Source organism: Hesperophylax consimilis, chromosome 25 (assembly GCF_061612785.1).
Source record: "Hesperophylax consimilis isolate HC1 chromosome 25, BYU_Hcon_1.0, whole genome shotgun sequence".
NCBI lineage: Eukaryota > Metazoa > Arthropoda > Insecta > Trichoptera > Limnephilidae > Hesperophylax > Hesperophylax consimilis.
In genome coordinates this window covers 14235041-14255570 of record NC_142860.1, presented here as the reverse complement: position 1 = coordinate 14255570, position 20530 = coordinate 14235041, and the positions used below count along the sequence as shown (strand labels likewise).

Genomic DNA, 20530 nt, shown 5'->3' with positions numbered 1-20530 from the left:
TAACTTTCGATAAAAACTCTGACTAGTTGGGTTAAGTTCACAGCGAAAAGTCTTTTTTTTTAACGAAATTGCTCTTGCTCCTTGAGGTGATTTTGCTCAAAAATGATGCTATATAAATCATCCAAATATTATTTTTTATATGTAGAAGTTTGATCAAGGTATGGTTTGATATAATTTGAGATTTTCACAGCCAAAAGTATTATTGTGATATATTTTTGGGGTATTATGCCGTGTTGCTCTACCTTCTTCTTTAGCCAGCGTTCAGCAGGTCAGATATGTAATTATTACACAACTGTAACGCTCTCCGAAATGTTGGCTAAAAAAGGAGGTAGCGAAACACGTCATAATACCTCATAAATAAATCACTGTAAAGATACAGTTTGTTCAGTGGTAATAAATGATGTTTCTATTCTGACTTTTTACATCACCTATGAATATGAGGACAATTTTTGAGGTGTCCATCAGAAATTGTAAAATTGGCCAAATCCTGAAAGTCCATCAACATACAAATATGTATGTACCATGTGCTTTGCCCTGAGAATTTACAAACCTTAAATGATTTATTAAATTTAAAGACCTTTGCAATAATTTATCCGAACAAAAACATATTTTCAGCTTGTTTATACATAATTAATATTAATCCTATATTCTATAATGTTGCAGTCACCTCTAAAAATATGCAAACATGGAAAGTGGAATCAAAATATCCCAGTAGATCTATACTTTGTTTATTTTCCACTTCTAATTTATCCTAGGACTCTACTAGTGACATGACCCGACTCAATACTTTGATTCACTCAATCGTACCAAGTCTTGCCGTGTCATCCATGACTCCTCTCATGTCATACGTTCTCCTTCAACTCATTGTTGAATTATTTAAAAAAGAAAGACAAACATTCCCGGGTTACGAATAACCTGCCAATGTTTGAAAAATCTCCTATTACCACCACAGTAAGCGGAAAATGTTGCTTGTGTTTTGATGGAGGACTTGACAGCCGAGGAATTGAACACACTACGCTTGGGTGGGACCCAAACGCGATGTCAACTCGGCCACCGACCGGTCAATCATTACTTCATCTATCCACTATACACGTCCAAGCGATCAAAATATCCCTTTATTCTTATCCACTGATCGCACCAAGAATTTCCGTGTCATCCCTGACTCCTTTCATGTCATACATTATCCTTCACCCATTACTTCATCCATCCACTATACACGTCCAAGCGATCAAAATATCCCTTTATTAATCTTATTCACTATACCTGTATGTAATATGATTCATACTGCCCAGATTTTCCTAACACTTGCTTTATTTGAATTCATTTTTACACAAAAGGCAATTTGACAAGGAGCACCAAAATATTACTCGCGCCAGGGCGGGCCCTGCACGGCATAATGAGATATATGCATGTTACGTTGATGGCGTTTAAAATTAAACCTTGCATTCTTTTCCGATTTCTCGTTCGTGTTACGTAAACACTCATGCAATTACAACACACGAGTCCAAATCAGTGACGACACGTTACTTGTGTGAGCTTGAGTGTTAAAATTGCAAAATACGACATCATTGACGTAGCCGAAAATTTTTAATAAACTAACTGCCCGGATCTAGTAGAACTATGACATTCACTTTTCAGATGTTTTGATGCTAAAGGAAGTTGATATAAGAAGAATGAAGATTGGGAAGAACCTATATGCATTTGCCTTGGAGATATCATTTCTAGCCGATGTCTTCCTTCCTTTACGATTTCCATCCCTACTTCAACTGTCTGCGTTCGTCTAAATGTTTTTAGATTTGTTGTATATTGCCGCATCACCTTTTTAAAATATTTTTACGCAATACATAAATATGAAATTAAAATAATGCCTTTTGTCCTTATTATATGAAAAAATAACTGTACCTACTATTGATAAATAATTTTAACAAGTGCTGATTTTTGTATATTAAATCTCATGTCTTATAAATCTGTATTACCCTTTTGTGTTACTTGTATCATAATATTATATTCTTGATAGTGACTTTTTTAATAATCATCATCATGTATCGATTTAAATATAAATATATTATTATTACGAATATGGACTAATTAATATCACGTTAAGGTTAAACGAACATAATTTATTATCTTTCTGTTCATAGATGGCATTATGTAATTTAATTATTTTATGGAACACACACTTTTTGCAAGTTATGCTTTGAAATATTAGGACAAATTATTTGTTTGCACCCGTAGATACGCAATATGAATATGAATAGATAGTTTTACCTGTATACAACTGAATTATTTCAAGAAAGGCAAACAAATACAAAATTGGATTTAATCAACGATGCAATATTGTATGTTTGTGCCTTGAAAGAATTGTGTTATATAGCATATTATGTTCAGGTGCAAACAAATAATTTGTATTAATATTTCAAAGTATAACTTGCAACAAGTGTATTTTCATAAAATAATTAAATTTACGCCATATATGAATGCGTAGATTATAACTTACGTTACGTTTAACCATAATGAATAATCCAATACTTGGGTATAATGTTGTAATGTATCATATTATGTATATTGGAAACAGATAAACAGCGATGTTATTTTCAAGTTAAATCTATTGTTTTATTTTCACCTTGAAGCATGGCAACTTCCTTGACAACACACCTTCCATCAATATTCCCTTGAAATTGCTTTAGACGTGTTGAGTGACCAGATCAGGATAGCCAGGTACTTCTTAAACTTTCTCTTTCAAATCTCCTACTTTCCACTCCCTTCAGCTCCACCAAATTGGGGATTCCATAAGCCAAGGGTTCTCAATCTTTTCGAGCTACTTTTTACACTAGTCTTCATGGGGATCAAGAATTTTTACTGTTCCTTTTTTTGTTTTGTGTCAAAATTTTGATCATTAAACAGCTTCATTACCAAAATAAGCACGACTCTAAGCAAAACCAACTTGTCATTCGATCAGGACATAATTTTTTTATCATGGTTTAGACTTTTCAAAATTTAATCAATAATGTCAGCTGTTTATTGTCCTTTAAAAGACGCCAAAGCGTAGACCCAGCCCTAATGTTGTTTTAAATCTTTGGGTATGGTGTAGATTCATCGGTTCCCCACTTGTACCACTAGTTTCAGGACACTGTATATCCACATTTCAAAAGCTTCTAACTTCCGTGGTAATTGTTAGTTGTCCATATTTCCAGGACAGAAGTATAGAGAAAACATAACAAAGATTCTTAAGGCGCGACAATACCCTAAAATAAGAAAGTAATATAAGTCACTGTTAGAAGTGTGTTTTTAGGCATGTGTGTGTGCCCGACAAATTGAAAGAAAAAGAAAACCAAAAGAGTTTAACCTTTCCGGGAGTATGGACGCTAATGGACGACGGTACACACTTTCGCCAAAGGAGTATGGACGACAGGGGTTGCATATTCTGTAAATATGCATCGTATTGCTATCTATGGGCATATTACTGTTACTTTATACCAATTTTAAACATTTTACATCATTATCGACAGAGATATTGGCTGTTATTTATTTTCCATACTATCATAAAATTTAATCAAAAAATATATTTTTTTATTTTTGTAAAAAAAACTCACTCCCCAGAGCACGGCCAGCATTACATAACTTACTCCCGGAAAGGTTAAGACAGGACAATAGCCTAAAATATAGTTGGTATCTTACCGGCGTAAGTGAAGAAGCATGCACAAAATTATGCAACGTTTAGCCCTTGTGTATTGAACAAACCTACAGTTGAATTTGCCCTAGAAAATCTCTAAAATAATGTGGGAATCTTAACGACATAAGTGAAAAAGTCATGAAAAAAAAAATTTGACACGCGGCCCAGCGTAATGGATGAACCTAGAAATTTGATCTTTTCATGTTGTACGAGACAATTAATCGTCCGCACAGATACTGTAGATGAATAGGGTGCTGTGCACACTTGTCACGTATCAGTCTCGGGGAGTGAGGCTAAGTCAAGTGTAGAAAGGAATTGGTTTCCAAATCTGTATTGACGAAATGAATGAACTGGTCAAAAACTGAATTTATTTACTTAATAAAACACTTGAATAGATTACTTGGAGACTTGGTTATGGTTCTTCAGTAGAAAGGATTCTCTTTCAGAGGTAGTTGTTAAACTGACTTTTCATAGAATTTGGCTCTCTATTTATAGGGCAAATTCAAATCGGGCCCTCCACGAGGAGATCCTCCTCTTTGGTGAGAAGTGAATTGGTTAGGTATTTTTCCTCTCGGCTGTTGGCCTGCTGAGAGGAATGCAACGTTGTGAGGTGATACCTTTAAAAAAGTCAGTTCAACTTACCTAAACCATCACCTTAAGTTTCGTTTATTTATTTTTTAATAAAATATACATTTTTGATTTCTCCCGAAAAGGCGTCCAAAGTTATCAATGCATGCATTGTGCTTCACAATAATATGTGTGTAGATGATAAATTTGATCTTCCAAAATATGTGATTGATCATAATCTAGATTTAGAACTGATTGCTGGTGGAATAGGTGCTGAGCGTGGGTCTGGCGCTGTTAGAATTAACCCAGATTTTGTAGCCGGTAGAGCTGTTCAAAATTATTTCCGTTAAATGTTTATACTTTTAATTGTCTTTTTTTCCATTTTGTTATTTTGTTCTCTGCATATTATTTGTGTGTTTGGGTTTTATTATTTTAATTATTATGTTGAATTCAGTTGCTGTGCAAACAAGCCCCATCGCCAACATTTATACAGGCCCTTTTTGTTGGGTCTCGCCCCACCATATTTGTATTATTTCCAAAGAATAAGACAAATTATATCTAAGAAAACAATGGTGTGATCATAAAAAAATATATTTAACATGAAGACATCACATTTTTTATCAAATAATACAGAAAACAACAGGGTTCTGCTGTACAATTTCAATATATTTTGTAATGCGTAAAAAGTAAAGAATTTAAAGAAAAAAAATACACATATATAAGAAGTTATTAAAATTATATACATATAGCACAAAGTGAGTATGTGTTACTAGGTAAGCCAATTTAAAAATATGGTAAACTGTTGATAAGTATGTGCGAGTTACAATGACATATGTATCCAAGTCTGAAAACCTTTTTGAATAATACTAATTATTTTCAGTAAATATAACAGTAAAGTAGAAAGAAAATAGTAAATTACTATTGAAATGAAGTTTATCTATTTTATGTTAAATAACGAAGAGAAGAGTGTTCTCACAAAGCCTGTCCGTAAGAATAATTCACTCGCTAATATTATAATTGTGTGTCCATATTAACCCTTCTTGGTTAGTACATAGTGTATTACATACACAATGTATATTCTTAGTAGGTAATATTGAGAGGAAAGTAATACAATTCCTTAATTAATATAGTTCCAATTCCTGAGATATTTGATTGAAGCCAAGTATTAATTTTTTCTAGGTATCTTAGATTAACTTGGGCTTCTGTAGAGCCCTGATACTCGAACTGGTCTGATATACTTACTCAAAGCATTTCAATGGAGTCTTTATTTGGGAGGGTAGGCACTTCCATATTTTACATTATTATACAAATAAAATTATTAAGGTACATTTTTTTCATTATTGAAATATCCCCCATGACATAAGTACAGTACTATAGTAATTGTGATATAGTATCAACCAGTATTACAATAAACTGTTGCATCACATTCAAATGCTTCCGCCCCTAAGTTTAGTTCGCTGATTTGCCGCAGTAGGCGCTACTCCCATCTCTGTCGACCATAAATAAACCTCTCTCCAAAAGTAGGTACCTACGTTCTAAATATTTATTGTCTATGGTTTTGACAAGCTTGAACAGCCATACACTTGAAGGCAAGTTTTGGCCCGTGTCTATTAGTAACATAGTAACAGTGAATCTGCAAAAAGTGTGCTGAAAATGTACTATTCTGAGTTTGTATTGTTCTGAATCTGTGATATGAGAGCTACGACAAAATTTCCGCGAGCCAAGCCACGAATTACAGGAAAGGAACGAAGCATCTGCAAGCGGCGTTACGCGCCGTAATTTGGTCCTGTTTAAACACTTTCGAAAGTCAATCTAAATACGTAGAGATTATCTAACTAACCCAAATTAAGAACCTAAACACCTATTTTGTGCACGTAAATAGTTGTTTATTGTAGTAATTGGTGAAACAAGGTGTAATTTTCTTTAAAATCCGCGACTAAAAGTACGGTGGTTAGGTAAATAATTACCAATCATATTTGTCTTATCTGTTATTTTTGTGTTGAAAATTCTGGTATTTCTAGCCAATCCAAGGGTGAAAAATTTTCTGTTTCAACTTTGCTTCCATTTCGGGTAACTTCTAGACTTAGCACGATGGATCGGTAAGCAACCGTCATAAACCAAATGCTCTAAGACCCTGTGCAGAAAAGTTCCACATAAAACTGCGCTGCAGACCGTTGCCTAACTATAATGAACTTAATTTTCTGCGCAGGGTCTTATATCACTCGGTTTATATTGCTTACCGACCCGTGGGACGACGGGCTTATTTTAAAAATTGAGGTGGCAATGCTGCCAAAGTAGTGTTCCGGTCAATAATTGTAATTTTTTGATTTTTCACATTTGGCAACATTTGCAATAACGTCAAAATTATGTCAAAACAAACCGAAGAGCGAAAAATGAATTCTGAGAAATTAATAATAAGACAATAAATAATTAACTAATGAGTGTAATCATTTATGATTTTTATTAATTTGAAAACTTTCAATTAGTTATAGATTTATTTAATGAAAATGTTTTCCGACTTGCCGCGTTATACCATGAAAAGTATCCGCAGATGTCCACAATGCGAACATTTCAACGGCTACAGAGCTAACGTGTGCGGAAATAAGAAATGTAATCATCCATTAAAACCTAAAGCAAACGGCAAAATATCTCCAGTTGAATCATGCCAAATAATAACAAATTTTGCCTCGCCGAAATGCGTAAGTGTTAGAGTGAGGAATAAAGGACCGGATTATAGGGCTTTTGTAGAAGTAAATAAAATTCAAAATAGTCAAAGTAACTCCAAATTAAGTTTGACTGTAGTGTCTGCAAGATGTAGTTTTACGTTTTGTGTTCGCTCGACAATTTCCAATTCGACTGATGCGCCTAGTAAATTGCCTCGCTGTACACATATTGAGGCAGCCATGAATTGCTCCACTGTTGCAGGTAAATATTGTTACATCTTAAATAATGATTGGATAATTTGTATAGCGCCATTGTGAAGTGCGCTCTATTATTATTTATTTCTCTTCGCTTACGTTATTTATGTATTTGTATTTTACATTTTATTAGGATATTTATATGTTTTTTAGTAGTTCTGTGAACAGTAAACCTCGCATACAACAAAGTATTTTTCTAATTTTCTCTTATTAATAAATTAAAATTTGTAAGTAGGTACTTAATTACGAACCATATAATATTGTATGTAACATTTTTTATTTCTATTGTCAAATTATACTATTCGTTCACAGAAATGTCACTATCTCAATGACATTTTTTTTTTTCAAACTTTCTTCATACAGGTAGGTACCATAGGAATGAAAAGTTCAGGCAAAATTAGGGAATGAAGAAGCCGGCCGCGTGCATTAAGAATGCAGACTAACTTTGTGCAACGTTGCGCTGCGTAGACTAGCACATGATTCACCACTGCGGTATACAAATTATTTCAAAACAATTCATGTTTTTTGAAAATCTTTCTTAATATTTTAATTGGGATTTGTTGATTTCATACTGACCCGAGGTACGAATGACGTCACGCGTACCCTGCCAGATTTCAATTGTTTTGGCGGTCTTTGAAAAATGCAAAGTTTGAAAATTATTTTAACAATGAAATCGACATTAAAAGTTAGAAATAGAAAATTCATTAAAAAAAAAATTACTTGAATTCATTATTCTTTCTTTCAGAGTCGCTGAACATAAAGCAATCCGTGTTCAACATGCTGACAATAAATGAGCGCATGCAACAGGAGATTCGGAAGCTGAACTCCGACGCCACATGCCCCCTGGTGCAGAGGGTAGGGCCTCGGGTCATGGTGGTGCGAACCCCCATTACCAAGAAACACCATCTGGGATATTTGCATATTTCTTTTTTCATATCTGGTAAAAATAATGCACCGTAAGTAAACAACATCAAAATATTAATTTATTACATAAAATGTATTTTAAATTTATGCATATATTTAAGTAAAATAAATAGAATATGATATAAATATAATCAATAATAAAATTGGTAGTTTTTGCCTGGCTGTATCGATATGCTTGTGTGTCGTCGCCGTGGAGAAAAAAATCACTACCATTTTTGGTAAAAACATTTTTAGACTCGTCAAAGTACTTAATTTTGAACACCGCCTCTGTGGGTAAAGTCAATAACTGCGTGAAAAATTACTAAAACGGTTTATGTCATGGGTATAAGTCACAAACAGCACAGTGTCAGTTTTTTTTATTTCAGAAAACAGAACAATGTAGACAGTCCCCACTTTGTGTTAGTGAGGAGTACGGAACTTTGAAATATCTATTCAACTGTTAAAAATGTAATAAAACACGACACATTTTTCAGTAGTTTATTTTATTTAATTTTCCATGTTAGTGTGATAATATAACGGCATTTCTTAAATTTTAGTTGCCTAGTTTTCCAAAATACTAAATGTTCGATTTAATGTTATCATTTTGTTCCCAGATATTCTTGTAATTGTGATTTTAATGGAAACGATTTGAAGAGAAAAACCTTGGATCGAAAAGGCACAACAGAAAATAATCTGAAGAGAACTTTGCAGCATTGCCTTCATTTCTATTTGTGTGTTTGCGCTTTTGCCTCCAATCGCAATCTATTTCAAGAATTTAAAACATATGTCAACTTAGGCCTACCTAATTTCCAGGAAAGCGACTTGGGTATGTATAAACTACAATTAACCCTAGTAAGTTCTGTGAACAGTTTGCTGACCATGTGTCCAAAAAAATATGTTTTTATTTTTTTCTTATTTAATAAATCGAAACCAAAATTTTAAATGTCAAGACTTGTAAGTAGGCACTTAAATACCTACCTACTTATTTGCAAGCCATAAATATTTTACGTAACTTTATTTTTATTTTAAATAGAATTATACAATTTGTCCAAAGAAATGTCATCATTGCAATAACAATTCTTTTATCAAACTTTCTTCAGGCAGGTAGGTACAACAGTATTGAAAAAATGCGTATAAGAAATTCTAAATATGACAATTTCACATTTGAAAAAAGAATATTTACTGAACCATTAAAACGGCCACCATCTGGAAACGGAACATACAAATTTACGGATTGACGAAATGCAAATTTGAACCGAAATATTGTGTCGTCAAATGTTTGCCTAACTATTTCCACCAATGAAAAACTCTGGAATAAACTTTCAAAGTTTTTCATTGGTGTATAGTATAATAAGTAGGCTCCGAATGAGAATTTTACTGTCTATATATTGGCATATCTATGGTTTTTTAGGACAAATTTGTTTCATACAAAAAAGTCCATTTATGTGCAAAAAGGTCGAGTTAAGCCAGAACTTCGCTAAGCTTAGTCAATAATTTCTATTGTCCCAACAAGCAATGTGGTTTTAACGTTGCATTAGAGCTGTGTAATTGGCTTTAACTAGCTCCCTTGAGTTGATTTTTCACGAAAACGGCCCTATTAAATTAGTCAACTATTATTACTAAAATTGTCCAAAGAAGCGAAGCAAGCAGCCTATAATAGAGTTCTGGTAACTACCCTGATGTATGGCAGTGAGGCAAGGAACTGGAAGAGTAGAATTAAAGTAGACTTAATGCTGTAGAAATGAGATCCCTAAGGTGTATGTGTAATAAAACCATGTATGATAGTGTGAGAAGTGTGGATATTTGCAAATAATACAAAGGCTGATGTAAGCGTAATGAGTAAGATTAAGAAAGGGACGCTTAGATGGTTTGGGCATGTAGAGCTAATCAATGAAGAAAGGAGTGTAAGTACAATACATATATGTATAGGGTAATGTGAATGGTAGAAGTCTGGAACGCCTGAGAATGATATGGCACGATCAAGTGAACCAAATATTTGAGTCAGGCTTTGTCAAGAGTCAGAATTACATGTATAAGACAATATATGAATGTGAATGAAGTAAGGAGTGTGTGCCAAGATCGAGTTGTTTGGCAGTCCATCCTCTATCCTTATCTCTGCAAGAAAACTGTTTAGTTAGTTAACACTATTTTTTCCTACAAGATTTATCAATTTACACATCTGACGTTGTTCGTCGAGACAATTGATTTCTTAATCACTAATTAATTCACTGAATTCAGTGAATGCAGTAGTCTCTAATAAAAAGTTGTCAAAAGCGGTGAGGCTGGCAGTTCACTATGGAGTTTTTATACCAACCCTATTGTAGGGAGGCATGGAACTGCCAGACGAATGCGATAAAACCATGTAAATGACTGTATTACAAAGAAGCAGATTCAAAAAGAATGGAAGGTCACACTAGCTTAATTTAACATTAAGAAAGGGTCGCTTAGATACTTTGGACATGTAGAGTGAATGGACAAAGGAATCGGGAGAATATCATAAGACGTACAAACAGACAAACAGAAATACTTCGGTCGGGTCACGTAAAACTCAGAATAACAGAAGAGTACCAGTATACACACACATAAACACGTATAGACACAGCCCTGATAAAAGTAATAAGCTACACCTTGTTACATACCGCATCTCTTTAATAAATTTCGTAGTGAGTTCATAAACATTTACTTCTTCCAGGTGGTGAAGATATCTTTCTATCAAGTATGAATCCTGACGATAATCTGATTCAATTGGCTGAGAATATTTCTTCTCAAGAAATGACAGAGAACATTCTTTCTCCCTTCGTATCGCAGATGATAGAACTACCTGATGGCAACGGACACATGATAGAGCTGCAAGCAGATCTTCAGCATTCTCCAAGAGATTTGTTGGCAGAGAATCAACAAAACAATGATGTCATTATATGCAAGTCTAATTTCAACAGCAACGAAGTTGTCAAGGCTTGCGATGTTTTACTAGCAAACAGCGCTGACAATCTACTCAACACAAATAAAAGGAATCTGTCATCTTTAGGACCGCTAGACATACAAATTTTGCTATCAGACAACGGAAATTTGATCAGTTTGTCAGATATCGTCGAAGATAGTTCTGAAACCAACGTCACAAACGGGCAAAGTTACCAACTAAATAACGGCGAGGGTTTTCTACAAAATAACAGTGAAATTATCAACATTCAAGAAGTAGCTCTTCAAAAACCCAGTTTTTCAAACGATATCTACACCGTTGCGGGTGACGACACCTCATTAAAAATCATATCGCTCGAGCAGTACGAATCCTTGTTTACAAAAGCAAACGATTCAAACTCATTCTCAAATTCAGATTGCAACGAAAGCGCCGGTTATAATTTTAACAGTACACTTATAGATAATTCAGTCGAGAATTTAAACAACGATGATTCCATGTGTCAAGACAATGAAGTGAGCAAACAAAACACATTCCACAATATTTATATCCCAGACGCAGATGAAGGGTTATTTTCATTAGACAACAACTATGAATTGCTTACAAATATACAATGCGAATCTAATATTTTAGTTAAGAATTGCAAGAAGAGAAAGAAAACTACCAACTGTGATAAGAGCAAATCTAGTTTTACAGTTATGGATAACTTAAACAATGGCCAATGTTTCGAATTCGTCGAAAACAATAATTTTAATTTTAGCCAAACTCCGACGGTACATATAGATAACAATACCGATATTTATCTTGATAATTCCACAGAAACTTTTCTTCCTAGTAGTAACGGAATGATTTCTAATATAATTACATTGAACGAACCTGAAAAGAGCGAAATTGTTAATCCATCGAATGTAATAAATCTGTCGAATTATTCAACTAAATATTTTCTCACTTCGAATAAGGATGTGCAGAAAAAGGCAGTGAAGAAATTGAAAACGCTGGAGAATAATGAGTCGGCTGTTAGCAAGGAGCCCGGTCCTCAATACGATGCAAACTTTAGTTTTTTAAGTTGGTTGTCCAGTGCTACGGAGAGCGTTAACCAATCCATGCATTATCAGTGCAATGGTAAACCAGATGCACTGGTGTTTCACATTCCACAGGTATTGTTTTCTTCTACTTCTTATTTATTTTATATACTTCCACCCTGTCCAACAATGATAATATGGGCCCCGGGGGAAACCTCTTTGGGGATGCTGTGTGGAGGCTCTTTTTTGGAAAGAAACAAGTAAACTTAAGCCGGCAAATCATTCCAATAATAATAACATAGCATTTATATAGTGCAGTTTTGTGTCATATCTCATTCTAATGTGGAAATTTATTGTTGAGCAAGCGTTTGACGTGTCACCCATCTGTGAAGAGATCAATGGTGCTAGTTCTTTGGAGCACTGTCCATCGTAATACTGGTAGAATAAATAAAGCATTTTCATCTATGTTTTAAGACCGAAATCTGTTTGTTAAGATTGCCTGTTTGTGCTGCAAACAATGCCAAAATCTGTCTATATGTATTGCTTTTTAATCAATCTGAAGAAAAGCGGCTTATACTAGCTTTTGGAAGTTGGAAAATGACCCTTCATGGTTTGAATTTATTATGAGTAAATTATAATATATTTTAGTATGTACGTTTATTTAAGTACAGTATAAAAATACGGAATTTTATTGACCTAAACGTGAAAGATTATGTCAGGTGTTATGGCACACAGAGTTCATTGCACACATTGTAATATGGTTTTCAGTTGGGGATGGTCGCTGGTCTATTGACGTACCCTCTTTCTTTCAAATAGGCACATTAAATCCGGTGAACGCGGTGGTTAATTGAAGTTGCCACTGCAAGAAATAATGCGCTCGTCGTAGATGTCCCTGGTAACCGTAAAAGAGTCAATGATTTTTGTTCATTCTTTCGTTATCTAATTATTAAATTCCCCAAAAGTCTTGTTAGCAAAATTCTGACAAAAAAAAAATTATTGAAATATAAAGTTATAACGAATTTAAACCTTGTAGGTCATTTTGCGCCACCCTGTAAAACAATATTATTCTTCCTCTGGCGTCCTTTACTGGCCAGCAGGCAATCTTCACTATGCATCCTGTAGCTCGAAACAACTCCGCAAAACTGCACCTTATACTTTACATGTTTTGTTTTCAGGTATTCTTCGACTGTCTCCAAGAGAGGATCAGTAATTTCGGTACCAAGAAGCGCTTGCCCAACATTACTTCGGAGTTTGTCAGGAAGAAGGCAGTCCCGTTAGGCAAGTTCACCATGTACACTTGGAATATCATTAATGTCTTCCAGGTCAAGAAGATTTTTGATACAGCGGATGTAAGTTTTGGTTTTTCTTTATTGTTTAATTGGATATACGGTGAATTTTCGCTCGATTGTAAACCGAATAATCGTTTTTTCGCATTTGTTATTTATTTCTTTCAGCACTGAATTAATTTCATAAAAAACTCGAAAAAATAGATTGCATCGACGGTTTCTCCATGTATTGTTTAACCGCATTTGTCGTTTAAAGCACACAGATTTTGTACTAAATATTTTCTCGATCAATCATTTTTCAAAATGTGAACACAAAAAACCATATTTCGTAGGTAAATATGCTCGGTTTAAAATAACGAGAGGAACATTCGAAATTTTTGACATTAGTCATTAGATTGTTAGACGTCAAACACGGCAGTACGCACATGCAATCTATTTACTGTGCGGAAAATCTTCGAAAACTAGAAAGGCCTATTGACTTTAAAGGGGGAGTCCTGCCACGGTGGTAAAGGGTCGAAAGAGAGTTTCTCCGTGTTGTTTTGCGTCAACAGTGATGAAACTGACATACGCGAGCCCTCACACATTGGCAAATCCCTGAAGCCAATGTTGGCGTTTTAAGAAAATTTTACCCGTGAAATATTATGCAATAAAAATAAATTTATTTTTAAGGCACTTTGACTCATCAATCAGCATAAAACAACAGTATATTTTGTTATTTGTAGATAACTGTGCAGTTTTAAAGCCATTTCAAACAACATTTAGATTCTGATAGTTCACCAGGGCGATACTATGAGTATCTTCCAAAGATAAGTGCAAGATATGCGTGATTTTTTAGGTACTGAAAAGTAGGAAAGTAATTTTTTCAGGCCGTAAGGAGTTAATTTTAGGCAACATAAAGATTAAAAAAATAAATTGTTTTTAATATTTCATTCCAGATCGCATTGGATATCACAAGATTTTTCAAGCAAAATTCCGATGGTACCTACACACACATTGAAAACCCAAGTCTCAAGCAGAAAAAATCATATCAACCAAAGGCGAAAGAAACCAAAGCAAACAAAAATAAATTAAATGATAATAACCATAGCCAACCGATCAAAATTACCCCGCGTGAAATGTTTCTTACATATTTAAAGGTTGGCAACACCGCACCAGAACAAAAAGTACCTAACCCATTCTGTATACAATGGATTCCAAATATATTGCCTAAAACTAAGGTGGGAGAGTTAAGATTAAAGTTTGAATTTGGACATAAGAATAATTACGTACCAAAAAATTAAATTAAATTCTAACTTACTACTATTAGTATACTATAATTTGTTTTGTGACTACTGCATAAGAGTCCCATCTGCCCAGAAATAATAGTACTATAGCATCTCCGATTTGGGTACATTGTGAGACTGAAGGGAGGGTAACTACATGGGAAAGCAAGTTGGGAAAAATGTACCTGGCTATTCAGATATAGTTATATAATGCCATTTCAAGCAACTTTTCGATTTCTGAATGGTGGTCTTTCACAGGGCCGATATTGAGAGAATGTACCATTCTGAAATGAGATCTTATATTATGGCTGTACAGTAGAAACTAAAAAAAATATGGTGCCGGATTACTGGAATGTATGAAAAACTGGAAAATAAAATAATAACATGAAAATGTGTATGTATAAATATGTGCTTTTATTGATGTGTATATATCTATATTACCTTTCCTAAATATTGTGAATTTTAACAATCAGTCAATTTTTACAGGTTACAAACATTTTTTTCTTTTATTATTTACTGAAATAATATCTAATCAATAATATTGTTTTCTCACACTCAAACCTTGGGTTGAATTTTCTTCTTCTTTTTAAACTTAAGGTAAACCTTTACAAAACTGCTCCTATGTATATAAATGAACTATTTGTATTATTATTAAAAACACGGGTGGTTTATCCTAAAACAATAGTTTTTGTTATGCCCAAATTATTGAAAAAAACACTTCGTTTCAACTTAATTATTGCAAAAAATAACTATTTATGCTGGGGGAGATAGAAATGGAAAAAACAGGTTATTAGTTTAGGGCATTTAAATAATTTGTGGGTATTTAGATTGAAGCAGAACCTTTTGGCAAACGTAACATCATACTAACAAGATTGATCTAGCCATGTTTGAAAATGGCATCAAAACAAGGAAAATTTTGAACTTTGAAACAAAAAAGCTTTAACGCGTCTTTTGCCATCTTCCCCAATGTAAATAATGGTTCCTTCTAGTAATTAAGCTGAAACGAAGTGGTATTTAAATAATTTGCGCATATTAGGAACAGAAGTATGGTTATTTTACCCGTTTTTGTTGTAATGAAAGAGACCAATCATTAAATTCGTGATTTATTCAACATTTCAATACTTACTAAACTAATAACCAACTAGGGATAAATAAACAATCACATTAAGCACCTCCCTTTATCACTATCGCTTTTTCAATTGATCCCAATAACTTAACATAATACAAATATATAATGTTATTTATTTACTTCAAAAATATATGTATAATGGAAGACTTCACATGAGCCCTAAAAAAAACATAAAAAGCATGGACAAAAAGGTTCTTATTTCTAACACAAGCAACACCAGAGAAAAATGAATTATAATTTTTTATAATGGCAACATACGAAAAAAGGTTTAAACAATATTATAAGTGACAGAATTATGAATTTTAAATCGTGTTGTTTTATGCCTTCGATAAGAAAGGTAGAAAAAATATTAAAAAACATGATTGGAATCTTATACCTCATTTTGGTGAGTAAAAATTTGTAGTTTTTCATTTTAAGGCGATGCACTACGTCTTGTAATATTTTAAATTGAGCCGTTATCAATAACAAGCCTTACGTAGATGGCGATAAGGTTTAAATTCCCGCTTAACACCATCCGCCTGTTTTGATTTATGCAAGAAAAAAACATGGCCAAAAAGTGCCTTTTATTTTATTTTGTGGATGTTCAGGCATAAATATTTAATTTTTTTTCGATCATTTTATAAATAACTTAATTTGCCACACTATACAATAAAATCATAACCGAAAATGGGTTCGTAAGTAGGAGATTTTGAACTTTAAAGCAGTTTTCATAGGCCTTTTATATTTTTTTCTGGGCTTATAAAAAGACTTATCTAAAAAACACTCAATTATTTCGAAGGCCAAGATGTATTCTACTCGCAGCATTTACTTAAAGCATCTGAAACATTTCTAGGCGACCAAATTTTCAAACCAAAAACACATGATTTTGCATTACTACGTATGGCATCGCCTTAATGCACAAATAATAAGATTTGATTTCAGCATCAAAATCAGTATTTACAAAAATAATTTATTCTAATTAGAATCAGCCTACAACTTTTATCATTTATTTTTCCATTTCAATGATTATTTGTGCATTTTTCATAAAGTCACTTTTTAAAGCAATATTTTTAAGTATGTACCTACCTACACACCAATATAATTTTTCTTTGAGTTTATATTTATTTACAGGATGGAGTAGGTAATAAAAAGGTAAGTTTTGGTGTTGCAGAGTATAAATTAGATTATAATTCTAAATTAACATGAATAATAGTTAAGCACACGGAAAAAGATAGTATTTATCGCCGCTAAAACTATTTTTTAAGGGAAGGAATTAATAATTTACAAATAATATATAACATTAAATTTACCCATAATATTATTGTTTTGACAATACATAAAAATAAATAGCATTGTATATTATATGTCGTGAAAATGTTAATCAATATTTAGGGTTAGTTGTTGACCGACCATCACATTTGACTTGGTCACGAATTGACAAAGAGTTCCATTTAAAAACATGGCTAGCGGTCCCCATTAACTGATGATCTTCGACCAAATTGGTTTGTCAAATTTTATGTTGGATAGTTAGATCGGTTGTTGATTAAGCTGACAAGCATAATGGTCACCAAAAATTAAATAAATGCTCACAGGCTGAATCGACAGTTTGGTGACCAACCCAATATCAAAATGGCGCTGAATGCAGAATTGTGACATGTCAAATGTGGTACTTGACTCCTAAGGATAATTTTGTCAGTTTTCAAATCGTTGTCTCCCTTCCCGCAATAGTTTGAAATAAGAACTAAACGGTGTTAGAAAGAGAAAACACCAAGCTTTAAATTCAAATATAGAAGTTAACCACAGATTAATCAAAATATACACCTATATGAAACAAAAAATTTCAATAGCAATTTGAGAAAAATTTATGTAAGTTTGTAAATTTTTAATTAATTATTTTTATATGAAATGAAAAAAAGTGAGGTGGCCATAATGCGTATAATACAGTGTATTTTTTTGCTATCAGTAATTTTAGTTCAGTGTTTAGACGAAACAACGCAAGATGAGCCATTTTTAAAACTTTTTTTGTTTGATTTCAAAATTTTTATACTTTACAAATGATATGTTTATTTCTAATGATAAAATTTAAAAGCCTATTTCATTACCTTTAACCAGTTGTGTGCCTTAAGCGTGTTTACGCGCTCTAGGTAGCCGTGCTCACAAGGCCGGCCATACAAAATGAGCGCGTTAACACGCTGTTCTATATGACGATTTTGCTTGTCAAACTTGTAATTTGAAAAATCTAAAATATGGAACCCACGGTTTCATCTATTGAGAAGATGAAGTAATAATTATAATGTAACAGTTCATAGATTATATCGACTTTAGAGTGATCTAAATGAAGCTTCTTTTAAAGCTAAAAAATTCGCGGCCTGTCGGTACATCCGAGCAAAATACCTTCCAGCATTTAAAGGGTTAAAAACAGTTTTTAGTTTTCGGATACATTAAAAAAAGGTTTAATGACATTTTCGTGATGTTTTTATTTAGTTTTCACATTTGACATAATATAGATTGAATTAATGTTTTTTTTTTTTTCGATTTCCTTCAGTTTAAATAATGTTTTATATACTGTCTTTTATGTTTGCATCAAAAACAAGCAAATCTTAATTACTCTTAACCCTTGGAATGCCAGGATACAAGCCGAGTGGCCCGTCATGCGTCGGCTGACTATTTTCGTAATAACTTACTTGTTTTTTGCAAACTTATGTTTTTGTACATAGTATTAAAATTGTATATGTATCTATCCAATGTCCCAGGATAGCTACATATTATATTCAGAGAAATGTTTTTTTTTTTATCTAATGTTATAAAAAAATATAATACAAAAATATTCTTTTGTTTTATTATACTTTCCAGCTAAATAAGCATTCTTCACAATAAAATAAGTCAAATGAGGCTTTTTTGTAAATAAATACAATAACATGCCCTTGAGGTGATTTTCTCACGAAAACGGCGCTATACAAATAATCCAACCATCATTATTAACATGACTTTTGAAAATCTGAATAAAAGCGTCTTTTCACAGATAAAATTAATATGTTTGTAAATGACGAAACAACAAACTTTCATTATTTCCTTTCCAAGGGAATATACTATATTTTAGTATGCCAGGAGCATTTTTTAGAGTACAAAATACCAAAAAATCGAGGCAAGTGCGGTGAGTTCCTAGCAAATCCGCTACGGACACGTTGGTATTCCAAGGGTTAAATTGAATATAAATGTAATAATATTTTAGTAGAGTATATTAGTATTTAAAAAAAAATTCATAGACAAAATATGTGTTTTAATGAATCTTAAAATGAAATCTTTTTATATATAAAAAGTAAAACAATTATTTATTAATTAATAATAAACAATTTTTATAAAATAACAATACTGATAAATTGGCACTATTACTAGCTACTTAATTATATCATTCTAAAAAAAAGTATGATTTGAATAACTTAAATTGCAAATAAAATAAAAAAAATTTGCTCCAATCTCCTTCCTCGATACAGTACCCCCTGGTGGTATACTAGTCGCACCAGGACAGTAGTACTCCTGGCTAGGGTGGTACAATCGTATCACATGGATTTCCCGTAAAATATTTTATAGCTTGATTATTCTATATGTTTTTAGATACTGCTTACAGAAATTGTATTCTATCAGCAAAATACGAGCACCGATACAGTTAGGCATTTAAATATAAAATTTTTCAATAGTATGGCAACACCAAGGGTATTTGATGTTTAGTGTTCGTCCTATGAGCCATCTTGGTGTTGCCATTTATATCCTTTTAAACGATCGCAGCGCCCTAATTTTTTGTCGACTATTAAATGTCAGACTGTATTTAAGTAATGGGTACCTATTCGAAAAGAAGAATGCGGCAGGAATAGCGGCAACCTAACCTATTTATATAAATAATGATCACACTCTGTTTAAAAAAATCCACATTTTCTGGTGTCTAATCAAGATTCTCGTATTATTTTAATACATTTTTGATGACAGTTAAATGTATTTGAAATAATTGTGTTCTGATGCACATTTGCTATTTTGACTGCGCTAAAACCTTCACAGAACTCTCTTGCTGGCACTGACTTTGCCATTTCATGTAAAAGGACATAAATAGTGGAATAAAGAAAGTTTATAGTGATCTACATCATCCAAACATGTCCATATTTGAACCGTTATTCTCAAAACTCATTTACCGTCAAAAAGGTGCAACTTCTCAAGCGTCAAAAGTACCCATCCGTTGAGCGCCGGTACATCCGTATGGTAATCTGACAATAATACATTCTGATTATGGTATTTTGCACATTATAGATGTATATATTAGGTCGCGGGAGCTCGGCTTGCAAAGGTTATAGGAGAATAATAACTTTAAGCCCATTGGAAGGGTAATGCAAAAAACTACAATTTCATTAAAAAATAATACAAGAATTCGATAATCTAATCGCGACAAAATATTATACAGGGTTTTCCAATAAGAGGTGTTATTTTGATATTCAATCGTAAAAGATCAATGGTTTCATTGCTTGTGTGGCACGTAGCGCCGTCTTGTTGAAAGTAAACGTTGTACAGATCAATACCATCCAATTCCGGCCATAAAAAATCATTAATCATCTCTCGATAGCCCAATCCATTCACCGTAACTATTGCTCCAGCCTCATTTTCGAAAAAGTGAGGTCCAATGACTCCGCCGGACCATAAACCGCACCAGACAGTCACACGTTGAGGATAGAGAGGCTTTTCAACAATAACTCTTGGGTTTTCCGAGCCCCGGATGTGACAATTTTGCTTGTTGACAAAGCCACCGAGGTGGAAATGGGCCTCATCACTCAAGATGATTTGCATTTGATTCACTCAAGTGAATTTTAATAATTTCAATGCGTTGTTGA

General features: G+C 33.2%; 1 protein-coding gene across 2 annotated transcripts; it reads left to right on the top strand.

The window, feature by feature from the left end:
- The first annotated feature begins 5867 nt into the window (after positions 1–5867).
- On the top strand, positions 5868–20260 carry LOC149411564 (uncharacterized protein C2orf42). Of its 2 annotated transcripts, XM_089646808.1 has the most exons (7): positions 5868–5895; positions 6792–7165; positions 7904–8114; positions 8676–8887; positions 10754–12135; positions 13176–13349; positions 14222–20260. In XM_089646808.1, exons 2-7 carry the CDS (start codon positions 7144–7146, stop codon positions 14564–14566), a joined length of 2346 nt encoding a protein of 781 aa, XP_089502934.1. In that variant the 5' UTR covers positions 5868–5895; positions 6792–7143; the 3' UTR covers positions 14567–20260. The 2 variants fall into 2 exon arrangements, with proteins under 2 accessions (XP_089502934.1, XP_089502933.1); XM_089646807.1 differs by lacking the exon at positions 5868–5895 and having other exon boundaries at positions 6482–7165.
- The last annotated feature ends 270 nt before the right edge of the window (positions 20261–20530 follow it).